Here is a 15262-nt window from a genome sequence, read left to right on the forward strand (position 1 = left end):
ATGGCTATTGTACATCTGGAAGATTCTATTCTAGATCCGTTTCACTTTATGATGTATTGCTTCTAAGTGGCTGCTTGGAGTTAGCATTTAAAGAAATATGCATAATGGTAGCCTCCGGTCTTGTAATGAAATTTGTAGGAGGAGACACTACTCAAATATATGTGGAATATAATGATAGCAAAGACATTCAATTCAGAATAATTTATTTCTAGCAATTATACCAACAACCGTTAGCTCAAACATTAATCCGGTTATACTAGCTCCAAACACAACTGGTCACGCCCTGCGTATAGTTCTCCCAGCACTTTACTGCAGAAAACAAAGAACTTTGACATTTGATAATTTGAGGGCACAAGAATGCACACTGATAGGAGCAGAGGATTTCTAACAATGTCTTTTTTTATCCACGTCACAGGTGTATGGTGGCCCCTCAGCACTCTTTCTCATGAAGGACAGAACTCCGATGTCTTTTTGTAAATACAGCCTTACCTAGCAGATGTTAGTTAATTTATTAAAATATCAGGTTTAGCTAAGCGGGTTTGTTAAAAAATGCTGCATACTGTGCGCATGGCATACCATCATCAGGCATACAAAAAACATGAATGCCCCACTGTGACTGGAAGATTCATCGACCATAGATGAATCAAAATCACACAGTTGAGGATACAAAAATCATACAGGACTTTGAACGATCTGCCATGTCAAATCTCAGCCCTGGGTGGAGGGTATTGACTGCAGACTACTCTTTCTTAAAAAAAAGTTTTTAAGGGGCCCAAGAGATGATCTGGAAGGAAATTGGCAAGATCAGTTGGGATTAAATTGGGTATGCTCTTCAATGCAAAGGACCTTCTGGCAAAAGTAATACAAGGAGATTGAGGCATTGAAAGGCAATTAGAACGAAGGAAGCAGAGAAAGCACTTTAACAAGTTAATGCCCAAGAGAATCTAGAAACACGTTAAAGTTGTGTCAACTTTTTCAATAATATAAATCAATAATATAGATCTTGAAATAGTCTCTTCATATTATGGCTTGGGTGACCTTGTGCGTTCTGCTAAGGCTGGAGATCAATTGGATACTGGGCAACATGCAATGCCTGGCAAGTCATGTATCAGTTTTATCCCAGTTCCTTTGTAAGGAAGGGCTTTTGCTATTTTGGGAAGATTTGCATTTGTTTTAAAGAATACAAGTTAAGTAGACCTATTGTCATTGTGTTTATTGTTTGTTATCCGTTTACACTGCCCTTCAAAGCAATGAATTATGTAGTGGAAACTGACTTTCACCTAATGAAGAGCAAAAAGCAAGGACAGGATGCGCAAAGTACAAGAAAAAAAGCTTCTTAAAATATTATAATGGAGCTAGGGCCATAGTCCCTGCAGCACTAGGTCCTGCCAACTTCTCATCTACTATTGCCTGGTCTGCTTGACACTAATAACACGGATGAGAAAGAAAGACCTGAACATGTGTGTCAATTAGTTACCAAATATAGCTACTTTTTAAGCAGAACCTAGAGTCTAGAGAAGAAATGATTCATGCTTGGTTGGTAAAACAGAGTATCCTACCAAATAGTCCCAGAGTCCATCCAAGTCTTATCCAACAGATAGGAATACGCAATTACTGGGATTGATGCTGGGACTTAAAGTTAAGACAATCACAGTATTTTGCACTGAAATGGACAACAGGTCCTGAAATAGGCAATGGTGTCTGAGATGAGCAGTCAATCACCATCTTTCCTGTCCTACAGATATTCCTGCAGGAACTTTTAAATCCAGGAAACTTTTCCAGATACCCGACGGCATTAACATAATCAGGTCATTTGTTGACCTATCCCAAAAGCGGACGTCAAAACTCATGACATGTCCCTACTTGCATTAAATCTCTACTTGCGTATGGTCAATGTTGTTTTAACAGACCTTTTATTTCCTGCAGGTATGACAGTACAGAAAGTGCATTGCCCTCTGTGTCCAATTCCTCAAAAAGGCTGGAACCAAGGGGGTGCACAACACAAGTTTTACAGCAGTCTTGATGAGTGGCTCAGCAATGTCAAAGTTAAATCAAACAGGATTTCCAGTGGTCCCTGCTACAATTATTCAAGAAAGCTAAGACCTCAGAGTCTAATTCACAGTAAAAGCAGCTATGCTTTCAAGCACAGGTCGGGCCATTTATGGCCTTTTACATGGCATGCCTTAGTTATTGGCTTCAGTAATTAGCCTCTTGGTACTCTGAATTCCTGTTCTACGAGCCTCTCTGTTAAGGCTCGCGAGTTGTCAATAACCAGTTCAGATATCAGATTCTCCTTGTATTTAACGGTGCACAATTCCTACCAGGGATTGCACATGATTCAAAATTAAACCCATAGCGCCAAGCTTGTTGGCTCACATTCTATTGCTTTAAGGTCAGAACTGAAATGGTTATACTAGTTCTGAATGAAGACAACTTAAAGAAAATGTTACTTCCATTACTGTTTTGTATGTTCTCATGAGTGAGGTGCTTTCTGCTTTTGTGGCTAAAAGGTACATTTCAGTTGTCTGATTTTACATTACTGGTGTGGAATCAACATTACCTCTCCTGTTGGTTAGTCCCACCTTGACGCCTCATCATGGAGGAAAACAAGCATATGGCATGAGGTGGTCTTACTTTGCAAGTGTCCGATTACCTGCTCAGGATCAAATATCAGGCTTTTTCAGTTTCCAAAGCTTCCCAACATTTTCTGTCTGAATTCAGAAGTGCTACTTTTCACTTTCACTTGAAATGTGTTGCAATGGGCTAACACGATATTTTTAAAAATAATCTTTAGTTTATATGTGTTCATCATTATTATTAATTCTTGTATAGCGCATAGCTACCTGTAAGGTTTCCCAGCGCTGGAGGACATTGGTTAGTAACATACTTGAGTTACCTGGAATAGCCATGTTTTTAACTGTATGGGAACCAAGGTCATCATTTAGTGCTGATTATTAAAACCCCAGTCAAGTACTGGTGCACCAATAATGGTGTGGTACAAGCTTAATGACAGAAATAAGACACACACCGCTGTTTCAGTGTTGCTTAATAGTTTGAACAGTAGTTTGATATATTTTAGGAGAATGGGTCTTGAGAAAGATGCTATCTGATGAACCTTCAATTCACCTCTAAAGGTAGCTTGTTTATACGGTTTAGAGATTGGATGTCTACCACAACACAACCCCAAAGAAAAGTGGCTAGGTGCCTATGGCAGCAAATGGATAGATAGAGGACAACTTTGGAAGGATGTTAGCCCAGCGACAAACACAAGTTTGTGGATGTAGGTTTAGAAAGATTTGAACATTTATTTTTAGTGTTTGCCAAGTAATACCATGAAGCAAAAGGGGGTGGTGATGGACAGAGTTTCTGAATTAAGCAGAATACTCTCACCCAGTCAAGAGATCAGGGCTTGATCCAACACCGTTTTTTAGCGCACTGCACCTGTAATACCATGGCCTGAAGTAGAGGAGTGCTAAGCCATCTTTTTAAAGACTATTTCTGGACAATAGTATTGACAGGCCTAGGCAACATCTTTATTGGCTCAACTGTGAGGCAGCAATGTTTCATTTTGGAAATGCCTCAGGGGAAGAACTGGCCTGTTCTGTATGGTGCCTGACCCCACATTATTTTGAGCCTCACTGTGCGCTTCTGATTAATCTGCAAGATTGGCTATGATTCTGAATGAGTTAATTAGGATTTCTGAGAAGGTCCTGCAGCATGACTTGTTTTTCGCATATTACTACTCTTGTAGAGGGTGGAGGCTAAGGCACGGAGAGCACTTTTGAATGTTCTGTGCTAAGGACATCTGACCCAGGAGCCTTGCCCTTTTTAGAGAAACACTGTCTGCTGTGTTCGCTACAAATTGTGAAAGGGAACTCGCACAGCAAATTTAATCAGAGGTAGAGAGTTGTAATGGATTGAGGTGTGCTGCAAGAGGAAAACACTGTCTGGCCAGGCAGTGTGAAGTGAATAACTAGGGAACAGCTCCCCCGCCTAGGGAGAGAACACCTCTGAGCACAACACAAGGGGGACCAACTGGTCTGTTTCCATACGCTTGTGGTAATTATGAGTTCATACTCCGATTAAAGATATCCATCTTTTAAAATTTATTGAGACATATAGAAGAAATGTCTTTGTTTCCAAAATGTAGAGGTAACTGTAATCCACATATGGTTCAATATGTTATGTTATGGTACACACATTATCACACATCCCAGTGTGATAATGTGTGTACCATAACATATTGAACCATATGTGGATTACAATTACCTCTACATTTTGGAAACAAAGACATTTCTTCTATATGTCTCAATAAATTTTGAAAGATGGGTATCTTTAATCGGAGTACGAACTCATAATTACCACAAGCGTATGGAAACAGACCAGTTGGTCCCCCTTGTGTTGTGCTCAGAGGTGTTCTCTCCCTAGGCGGGGGAGCTGTTCCCTAGGTGTTCGCTACAAAACCATGGCCTGTTCCAGACAACATCAGTTTCGAGAGATTTGTGTGGGAATGTGACAAAGTGAGAATGACTAAGTTCCTAGCTGGTTGTTTATGTGCCCAACTACAGGTATTGATAATGTAAGCCAATGTATTAAAGTTTGAAGTGGAACTGACCAATGCACTCCACGGCTGGACCCATAAATATTTTCTATTTTTCATTTTTGAATTTTAAGCATGTTTGACAGTTGCAGCAGAAAAAAACATCAGAAAGTACATCATTGTATATCTGTCTATCTGCTGCAGTGGGTGTTAGATTCCTATTTTGTATTTGCATTTTGACAATGATAATTATTGAAAGCAGGAGGCAGTGTAGTCTTTTAAGGTCTTTCAATTTAAAATCCACTCCTTCCACAGGTTGGGTTCAGGGTTTGCTCTCAAAAGCAAGGCTCTAATGTCAATCTAATGTCGGATTTGCAATTGTAGAAAGTTTATTACAAGATCTTTGTCGATGTACAGTTTTAAGCAGGACAGTATCGATGGCAAAGATTTGGGTATGGTCCAGGGTCTTGGCACGTCACTTCATTCAGTATACAACTCAGTAGTGATTTGCGGGAAGCATGTTGAATCATAAGAAACATTCAGTAATAGTAAACTTCCAAACAAAAATATCGAAAATGTGTATATCCTATTGGATGACTTGCAGCACAGTACCTGACTTAAGAGAGGGAAGATTCAGAGAAACATGTTTCATCCAGGTAAGCATCAGTGAGAAAAACAAAAATGTGATGTGTAATGCGTGAATCTCAACCACACGCAAATTCTCTGAGACGTATTTCAGTCATCATTGCTTTGGGTGTAAACATCAGTTTGACTAAAAAACACAAGACCTAGCAAATATGTACACTTGTTTTCAGTTTTCTGATTAATGTAATAAACATGGAATAGTTTTAGCAGGAGATTTAAAAATTAGACATGATGACTGGAAGAGTTGTGGTGGGTGAAGATCCGATTCAATGAAGGTCCAGCATACCCATCAAGCTCTAGAAAGGAAGGCTAGGATTTAAGGTCACAGGAAATGTTATCATCACTTTCTCTGGAAGCAGAACCTATATTATACGGTGTGAATGAGTTTTGACTTTTTTGGGGTACATTTTTAGAAAACACTGTTCTCGGAGCAAGAGATACATCAATGAAGATATTGTAAAGTTTTGTAGTTTATGGTGCTCACAGTTTGGATGCAGGTTGATGTATCGAAGTTTATGGCAAAGGTTTTGGTAAATATTTGGTATAGCAAAGATGCAGAAACAATAAAAACATTCTTTAAGGATTCTGTGAACAAATCTTCTCTTAGAGCTAGCTCAATTGCTAATCGTGATGGGTGAATGACAAAAATTTTGGAAAATACAGTGCCTTCTATCTGTTTAGCATGAACATGAATTAACAATAATAATGCTAAACCAACAAAAGCTCTTTCCTTATTGTACGTGATTATCTTAATTGTCGCTCCTGGAGGTGGGGTGGGTGGGATGTGGGTGAGTTGTAGCAGTACATGTTCCTTATTGTATGGTAAATTGATATGACTTTAACAAAACTTACTCAAACAAACATGTGAGTTACACAATTCAGTCAGCATTTTTTGGACCAAGTGCAACACAACACAGTTTATTTAGTGTCAGATGAACACTAAATTGTCCTTTTTCTGCTCATTACAAGACAACTGTATCCCAGTGAGGAAATGGGCACTACTGCAGCTGGATACCGAAGAAGTAAGAAAGATAAGGTGCATTGTTCCAAAAGCAAACCAAAGTGAGACTTAAAAAAGCAAAAACACTGTTGTCACAAAGCTAGACTAGTATCAAATTTGGCGTCAGAGTTTTTAACTGTTCCTTAGCAGGCAGGATCCCTTACACTTCTAAATTCTCCACCAACCAAGCAAATAACCCGCAAACATAGATAGGTACGATATTGGGCTAATACTCAAATTACAACAAGAGAAAGTGCAATTACTCCAATCCTTACACTTTCTCAGAGAAGGAACTTCTGAAATATAGCTAAACCAAGACTCAGAAAGGGCCCAGATTCTACTGCAAACATTTCAACAGAGCACAGGAATTGTGATCACAATCGCCAAGTAATCAGAAACATTGTCTTTGCAGATGTGGACTTCACTTTAAATGCTAGAAAACGTACAGCTTTACCAAACAGGACCGACTGACTGAAAACTATAAGACATCATCGAATACCTCACCCTAAAGCCTGCTACAAAGTAACACGCTGTTGGTGCGGCACAGCTTGGAAAGGGGGAATGCTCAGACCTGACAAATAATTTCACAACTGAAAATCATTGTATTCATGTGGCGAAGCTTTTTGCTTCCAAATAAAAAAAGTGAACTTTGTTATTTATTAGTCAGGAATTCCAGTTTGCATTTAATAATGTAACAGACACAAGCTACTACCCAAATATCTTTGTTGGTCAGAATACCCCATTCTATCATTCATTCCAGATGCTAATGTTATTGACTATATTTAGACAACAGTTTATCCCATTACTCAGTTTTCCATGAATATTGTACTTCTGTTTGTCTGTTTGAGCACTGTTGCTCTGACAAGTCCTGAGAGAATTGGTGGTCCAAAACTAATCGCAGGAGTGTGAGCAACTGTGGTTAAGAGTGGTACTTGAAGGAGCAATATCACAGTGGTTTAAATACCCAAATCCTAACATGATTAAATAGCATTTCACCTCTTTCATATTTTATCTTATTTACAACAAGATCTTGGTTTAGAAGCACATGTATATCTGAGGTATCTGTCACTTGCTTAGCTTTCTCATTCAACGCTTACAGCGTACAAATCTAAACTGTGCACAAAACAGGAATAATGTTAATTTAGTGCATCTTCTGACTTTTACACATGCAAATGGAAACACAGCTTACTTTTGCTCCATTCCTTATTTCTCCCTTTCTTAAATAGTGGAAAATGTCAGAACAGTTGGGGCTAGGCTCATAGAGCCTCCTGATGCTCCAGTTTTAACCCTCAGAAACAGGAAAAGGAGCCTCTATTATTGGTTGTCTTGACTGGTGCCCTCTGAGGATTTTGGAACACACCGAGCGATAAACTCTTTGAGAATCTCCAAGTGATGGCATGATAGGAGAGATGGTACTTACTGGTGATAGAATTGTGAAGTACACCATCAGCCTATATCAATATGAACACCAAATGCAGAAAAATAAACAAAAGTACTTCTCAAACTTTTTTTCAGCTTGAACAGCTCACTGGAAACATTGCCTTCAACTAGAACACTTTTTTTTAAAATAGAAATGTTGTAACTTTAGTGATGCCGCATTATAAAGCACGGCTTATGAGGCACATCACATAACAAAAAAAGAAAAGGCCATGAATATTAAGAGCATATTTTTTGTGACGGGTTAATAATGGTTTACCAAATTATAGGTAAGATTTCTGGTGGAGCCTACTCCATGTTTAGAAGAGGACTACTGGCATGCTGGAGTTTCTACGCATGTGTGCAACTCAACCCCCATCAACACAAAGCCCAAGTATCATCATTTTTGTTGTGTCAACTCTCCCAGGGTTCCCTAACACCAGCCACCCTCATAACTGCAACAGCAGAGTTGCATCTCGCCCACCCTACAAACGAAACATTTTGTCATCAACAGAATCTTCTGGCATACTGTAGGAAAGCGGTCCTCTTTGACATTTATTTCACACTTTGCCAGCTTTTGCCTTTGAAGTTAGCACTGCTGACTGGAGTCCATACTCTGTGCCTGGATCACCTCCCTTTACTTCAAAGCACGTTTACGATCTCTAGCCTGTACCCACAACAGTCATGTTTTTGTCATAACGTACATATTCCCATACTACTTCAACACTTGCTAATTTAGCAGAACTCCAATAATGGTCTATCGCTTACATGTAGGTCACTAATTCAACCTATCTCCCATTTATAGTGTCAGAGAGAAATATGGCAAACAGTTACAAACTGGCTTACTAAGTGGTTGAGATCATGATACAATAATTAGCACGTTAAGGACCTGAAGTTTGTTTTCCTTTCGCCGACTCGTGATATGAACACCTTTGGAAGTTTCTCAAAATAGGATCGGATCCTCCTGGAGAAAAGGAGAACGGGACAGAATTTGTCATGGAAGGATAAGTACTAATGTATTGCGTGACAGTTCAAGCAATCAAAAAAGTTGCTCTTTGTTAAACTTCTAAGGAAACATGCATTATCAATGTACCAGTCCCCTTCGTGTATTGCTAGTTCGAGGTCCCGGGCTAGCCTCCAGTGGCGGAAGTAATGGCACCAATGCAGGCAGCGAACAGCATCCTTGGTCCTTTACCGATGAACAGTGTCAGGCAAGTCTTCCTCCTCAAGGTAACAGTTCAAGTCACCAAAACAACAGTCAAGGAAAAGCAGCAGCGTCAGCAACAAACTGAGCTGGTGTATTCTGGCTGTGACTCTCAGCCGTAAATGGTCCAACTTGCTCACAAGTCTATTTGTCTGAGTAGGTATTAAGACCAACGGGCTATGGCTTCATGGCCTTGGCTGGCTCTGAAGACTGTCTGACATCTGTCCACTCCTGCATAGTATTCTGCAAGGCCTGGGTCTTCTCTTTGTCTACTTGAACATAGTCAACCTTCTCGTCGGAGGCCACTGAGGATGTGGAGGGCTAGGTAGGGGAAAAAGAACTCAGCAATTACAAATGCAAGATGGCAAAATGTAATCAGGAACAATTCTTATTAAAGCAAGCTCTCCTAAGCAAACCCATTATAAATCTTTTAAAAATATTCATGGTCACTGTTAATCTATATACGCGTATACATAGAAGTCGACTGCACTTATGGATTTGAAGGATATCTGTATTTGGACATGGTGGCCCAAAGGGAAAGAAGAACCTGGGTATACAATTGTAAAATAATTTTGGCTTTCTCTAAATCTTGTGCTTTTTTTTTAATGTACAAATGTTTACAGCCACAAGATACAAACAAGTTACAATAATGCAAATATTTACTCCTATATTATATTCAAATAATGTTTAAAACATGAATGTAAGACGTGCATAAACAGCACAGTGCTATATACACAGAAAGAAAGTCATTAGGTCAACGAGTTTTGGGCCATAAAATGCAAACAGAATAGTGGCACAAAAGTTACTTTAGCCAAATAAATGTATCTATACATTGACTGAAAAGTCAAAATGTCCCTTCGACGCCACTAATCAAATATAGACTGGAGGGGCTATTCAAACTTTCAAATTCAGACCTGCTCTTTACTTATAGACCCTATGATGCCTCTAGATTTACAGTATAATACTATTCAGTCCCTGTTTCTGTTCCAAGCTTTTTTGGATGAATTCCTTATTTTTGTCTCCATCCTTACCATGATATAATATTTTCTATTATTTCCCCTAACTTACTCTCCTTTCCTGTCCAAGTGTGTGGCCAATAGCTCTTGGTGTACATTTCTGGTCAATTGTACTTGCCTATTTTTATTGTGAAGAATTTTTTTACAAAGTTGCATGTCACAGTCTTCTCTTGTCCTTCTTCCATCCACCTCCCTGACGAATTGGCTAATTGCAGCACCAAGACACCCTTGGGCATTCGAGCGCTATACAAATCCCAAATCAAATCAAGTTTGTCTACAATAGTTAATGGGAGACCTGTTATTTATACCACTACAAAACTGTTCATTCTGAATGAGCAAGTGTTACATAAAAAGCCACAAGTTCTTATTCTCTTTCCTTGTCATTCTTGGCCTCACCACTACCTCTATACTTGATACTCAGTCTGAGTATGTTATAACAACTAGGGCGAACTAGGGTAACGCAGGAATTGCACATTGGTGGATACCCTATTACCGTATTAACGTGGCAACGGAGCCTATTAAATTCCTGGTGCCAATGCAGCTCCACTCCAACATGGATTTCAGTGAGTGTCTCCAAGAGTCTGTCCTTGCCTGAATTCCCTCTTACTCCCTCATCCATTCGCAATTTACATAACCTCTCTACGAGACACTTGCTTGCTATCTCCTGGCATCCAAGTCTTTCCTCTAAAAATTGCTGCAACATACTGCCACCATCATTCCCTATAATCTAGTACTGAATTACTTCCTGTTACTTACTTCTTTGCCCTGCTGTCTGAGACAATATACTCCCTCCTAACTGATCCACCGGAAAACATTCGGTTTCCACCTCCTTCCCACCAGAATCCATTCCTCCCACACTCATACCCTCAAACTTCAACAGGACAACATTCACCAATCACCAGAACTTCCACCTCTGGTTATATGGTGATAGAGACATGAGGTGGAATCAAAACTAGGCATCCTTGGGGTTGGACAACACTGACATGCACGAACGGCTTCTAATATATGCTTAGGAATCCTGCACTATATTATTTATGTATTATTACAGTTTAAGCACTGGATCAATGTATTGATCTGACTGCCAGCTTTTATCAGGAGTACTCCGAAGAGAAATGCAGGAACCTCCTACATTTTTAGAAATGGGAATACCATTGAGATAATTACCTTTCTGTGCGGGCCTGGCGAGTTAGGCTGGAAATCCAAGGCTAAGTAATCCACGCTCCCTGTACTCTTCTTCGGAGCCGGGCTGTTAGTGCCGCTGCGGACTGGAGAGGCTGACACTGGATTTTGCTAATAAGTGAAAGAAAAAAACCAAAGCAAATGGAAAGGATGAGCCGATCAATAAAGTGAAGTAGGCAGGAATTTACACAGCATAGAGAAGTTGTCTCTGAGGTTAGTACATTTCAATGCATTTGTTTTTTTGAGAACAGAGTGCATGCCAAGAAGGCTGTGGACAGTACTATCCACAGCCACTTTGGCATGTGGAGGGCAGCGACAAAGTGTGTATCCCTCCAGGGCTACCGCGAAGAGCACACCCATGGCTGCAGTGGAGAGGTCATGTGGAGAAGTGTGGCTCAATGATTAGAGCGGCAGACCCTGATGCAGAGGTCTAGCCCGGGACCAGGGTTCAATTCCCCGCCTCAGCGGGTCTTGGGCTCAAAATTCCACGGACCTGATAATTCTCGCCTCGGTGCCTATTCCAATCATGAAGTCCCACTTTGCAACTCTGGGCAATAGCTTGCTTAATCTCCACAACGGCCCCCACAGCGCTAAGGATGCCCAGGAGCGGACGCCTCACAGGGAAAGCCAGGATGGGTTCCACAGCGGTATTCGTACAAGTGCCTTGAGACCCTTGCGGGTGAGTAGTGCGCTATACAAGTATCAATTTACATTTACCCAGAGCTGCGGCAGAGGATGTGGCTAGAGCTACAATGGAGACTAAATACATGGGTGTAGTGAACGCTGCAATTAATGTTGCAGTGAAGAATACATGCTTGTCTGCATTAGACTCCAGCAGACAGTACAATGCTGCAATAGGGGGTATGACTAGGGCTGCATGGGAGAGTACACTCCTGAAAGCCACAGACTGGATGGTAGGACTCTAGTAGATTGTACAAGGCTGCTGCGTAGAGCATGGCTATGGCTGCAGCATATGGTACACCCATAGTTTGCACTGTAGATTACGCCAAGAGCTGCAGGAGGAAATATAACTAAGACTGCAGCAGAGAGCATCGCAAGGTTGAAGTACACATACAACTTCCATGCAGAGAACCCACAGGGCTTCACTATGGAGTATGCCAAGAGCTGAGGTAGTCAGATTCATCTACAATAAGGCGAAGATCAAGCTTGAAGCTGAAGCGGAGAGTATACCCAGGCTGCAGTAAAAAACACACACCCGAAGCTGAATTGAAAAGTACAGTCGGATATGCAGAAAAGTATGTCCAGGGCTCTCGTAATTTGCAGTGGAGAGGACACCCAGTGTTTCAGGGGAGGGTTTGGTAACGGCTAAGGTAGAAAGTGATTTCAGTGCTGCAGTAGTGATTATGCCTATGACTTCAGCAGAGAGTACGCCCATGTCTGAGGTGATGAGGTAGATGATCGCGTCCAGGAGCCTGGCACTTCAAGAAAGTAACCAAAGAGCGGGAAGTTCACTCAGGCCCATAGTGGAGATTATTCCAGATGATGAATTGCTTGCCACTGTATTCCGTGAAGACTATACCCAAGGCTGTGGCCAGAGAGTATTGCCTAGGTTGAATTAGCACAAAAGCTCATATGTACAGTAAAAAGTACAATTAGGGCTGCATAGGACAGTATTGTGCTACAGTGAAGAGTAGGCTGTGGTATCTACAGGGCTGCAGTGCAGAGTACCCTTAGAGTTGTGGTGGACAGTACATTCAGCTTTGTGGAGATTGGCTATTCTGGGGCTGCATTAGCAAAGAACACACCAGCAATAGGTATAGTGGGCAGTATACACAAACCTGTGCTGGACTGTCCGCCCATGGCTCTGCTGGAGAGAATGCAATTATGGGAAACCAGAGATGTCTGGAGGGTGAGCACATGTATTGTATACTTTTAAAGCAGAGGATTATATTTCTGGTGACCAATATTTGCTCTCAGGTTTGCCACAATGCTCCAGTAAAGTATTTTTCAACTGTTGCCATCTCACATATCTTCCTGTTTGACAGGTGAGCCCTGGATTACATGGGTTCACTGTCTGATAGGTTGTAGCACGCATTCCTTGGGATCCATGAGATATCCAACTAGCCAATCAACAGACTAGATATCCGCCTCCCCTAAGGTACTGCGGTTCCAATGGTACCCACTTCTTGGGGGACTGCCAGTCATCATTTGTTTTGACATAAGTAATAAGACCAGTCAACCAAAGTCATTCAGTAGGAGAAAATGTCACTGAATTTGCTTATATGTATTGTGTGTGCATGCAGGAAAGGGGAACACTCTAGAGTCATCCTTGGTCTTTCTCAGTGGCTTCTGATAGCAAACTTTCATCGTGCTTTGCCCGAGTTAGTGACAAAAAGCCTCAACTATTATTCTTGAGTGCTGTACAAATTTAGTAGAAAACAAACAAACCAAATTTCAAAATTTCATGTGTAGGTCATTTGATTTTATGTAACTATGGCATGCAGGTTTCCCCAAGATACATTTGTGTATAAACTCTTAGACGTTAGCACTGCAAGGTCATACACATTGCAGAATCAATGTTTACGTATGTTTCAGATAGGCCATAACATAAATGTATGGATCACCCCACTGACCCAGCATTGAGAGCATACCCCCAGACTTACCATTGCAACATAATTTTCTTCACTGTCCCCTGAGCTGGTACTGGTGATACTCTGAGCGGACACCGGCCGGCAATATTGCGAGGAGCTGGAGTTCAGAGTGTGCCTGTAATCAGATGTAGGAAGTATATAGTTTCAGGCTACAATGTCATCCAACTTTAATCAGTTACTTTCTATTCCACCTCTGTAACATTCCTGCAATCCCTGCTCGGTGAACCTCCTAATGTGGTTTCCCTTCTGGTGCACCCCTCTCCGGTGTGGATATGTATGGCCCTAACCTGCAAAGCGCTGGGCTAATTTCCAGGTCCATTTGTGTAACATACTACAGGGTTTTATACTAAGATCACAATAAACATCTATTGTGCATCCCATCCTCGTTGTGGGTCCAGGAAACCTTCCATTGTGTGTCTTAGAAATAAAGATTCACACATGCAAATCTGGCTGGGTGCCATGCATTTGGGAACAATCTTTCTCTCCCCATCACAGGCACCTCTGCCCTCACTGATGGCTCAAACCCAGAACTGTTCCATATATACTCTGTGGGTAGTAGCTTACTAAGTCACAAGGAATCAACTACCTTCTGCAAGCAGATGTCAGTTCAACTCTACATAAGACTCTCTCAGGTCCACATAAGTGCCAGACTAGGCAGAAGGTTTCTGTCTGGAAAATAGGCGCTAGAGGCGTGGCCAGCAGACTAAAGTTTAAGCAGGTTTTGTTCCCTCGTTACTGTCCATCCATTTTCCTTAACTTGATCATGGAATTTGGTAGCTTTTGGTGAAAATGTGATGAGCATCTCCTCTGCTTATCTAAGAAACTGGTAGGTATGGCAACTTCTTTCCATTCTCTACGCCTTAGTACACCTCACAAGGAGGTGCCTGCCTATGGTTCAGTGAGGCTTAGTGCTTGGTCGTCTATTCCTTGGGGGCAAGTCTTTCCTCTCAGATCAAGGCCCTGGGTCCTTTCCATTAGGGATAACGGAGGACCTGTTCCACCAAAGCTGAATTGGGCACTGCAGAGGCACAAAGGGATTGGCCAACAGTAGCACCCAGAAATGTCTCCATAGAACTCTGATCGGTGAACCAACTCTCAGTATAACAACACTGTGGGAATTTCCACTCACAACATACATTCAGTTACATGCACTGGAGCCAATCAAACAACAGCACCCCCCCCCCCCCCCCCCTAAATTCTTCTGGGATCACTCATATCACCACCACGTACATCATCCTTTCCAGGATGTACACTGACAGTTTCCTACACCACCCTAAACCATACGGCTTGAGGGGTCTTCTGCTGGACGTTGAACCTGCTGTATTCACAAGCTTCCGTGCATGTATACTCAGACATACCTGTGAAAGTGGCCCTATTCATAGATGTTGTATGCACCTGTGAACCATGAATCAGGACACACAAAGCTAAGTTACTATAAAGTGGGCAAAGTAACTCTGGTCTACAAATTACTAACTTTAGTCAGGTATCCGAAGACCCGCTATGAATATAAAGCTGATAGTAGATCAATGGTGCTATATTTGAAAGAAACATTGGTTGTAGAGGCCAGGGCTCCTCCAAAGAGGGGGAGTGAGGCGCGTGTCCTTGGGAGGTAACATACACCTTTCAGAAGGTCAGACTGCCCTTCCAAAC

At 41.5% G+C, this 15262-nt stretch overlaps 1 protein-coding gene across 2 annotated transcripts in view; it reads right to left on the reverse strand.

Annotated features, from left to right (window-relative positions):
• Positions 1–6478: 6478 nt before the first annotated feature.
• LOC147663659 (GRB2-associated-binding protein 2-like) overlaps positions 6479–15262 on the reverse strand; it is a 504795-nt gene continuing 496011 nt past the window's right edge. The window contains exons 8-10 of one of the 2 annotated variants that reach the window (XM_086950289.1): positions 13625–13727; positions 10986–11111; positions 6479–9126 (exon numbers count right to left, since the gene is read on the reverse strand). In XM_086950289.1, the coding sequence (XP_086806415.1) occupies positions 8983–9126; positions 10986–11111; positions 13625–13727 (373 nt within the window). In that variant the 3' untranslated portion in view covers positions 6479–8982. The remainder of the gene's footprint in view (positions 9127–10985; positions 11112–13624; positions 13728–15262) is intronic. The other variant, XM_086950288.1, reaches the window with a different exon arrangement.

This window comes from Lissotriton vulgaris, unplaced genomic scaffold, assembly GCF_964263255.1.
Source record: "Lissotriton vulgaris unplaced genomic scaffold, aLisVul1.2 SCAFFOLD_292, whole genome shotgun sequence".
NCBI lineage: Eukaryota > Metazoa > Chordata > Amphibia > Caudata > Salamandridae > Lissotriton > Lissotriton vulgaris.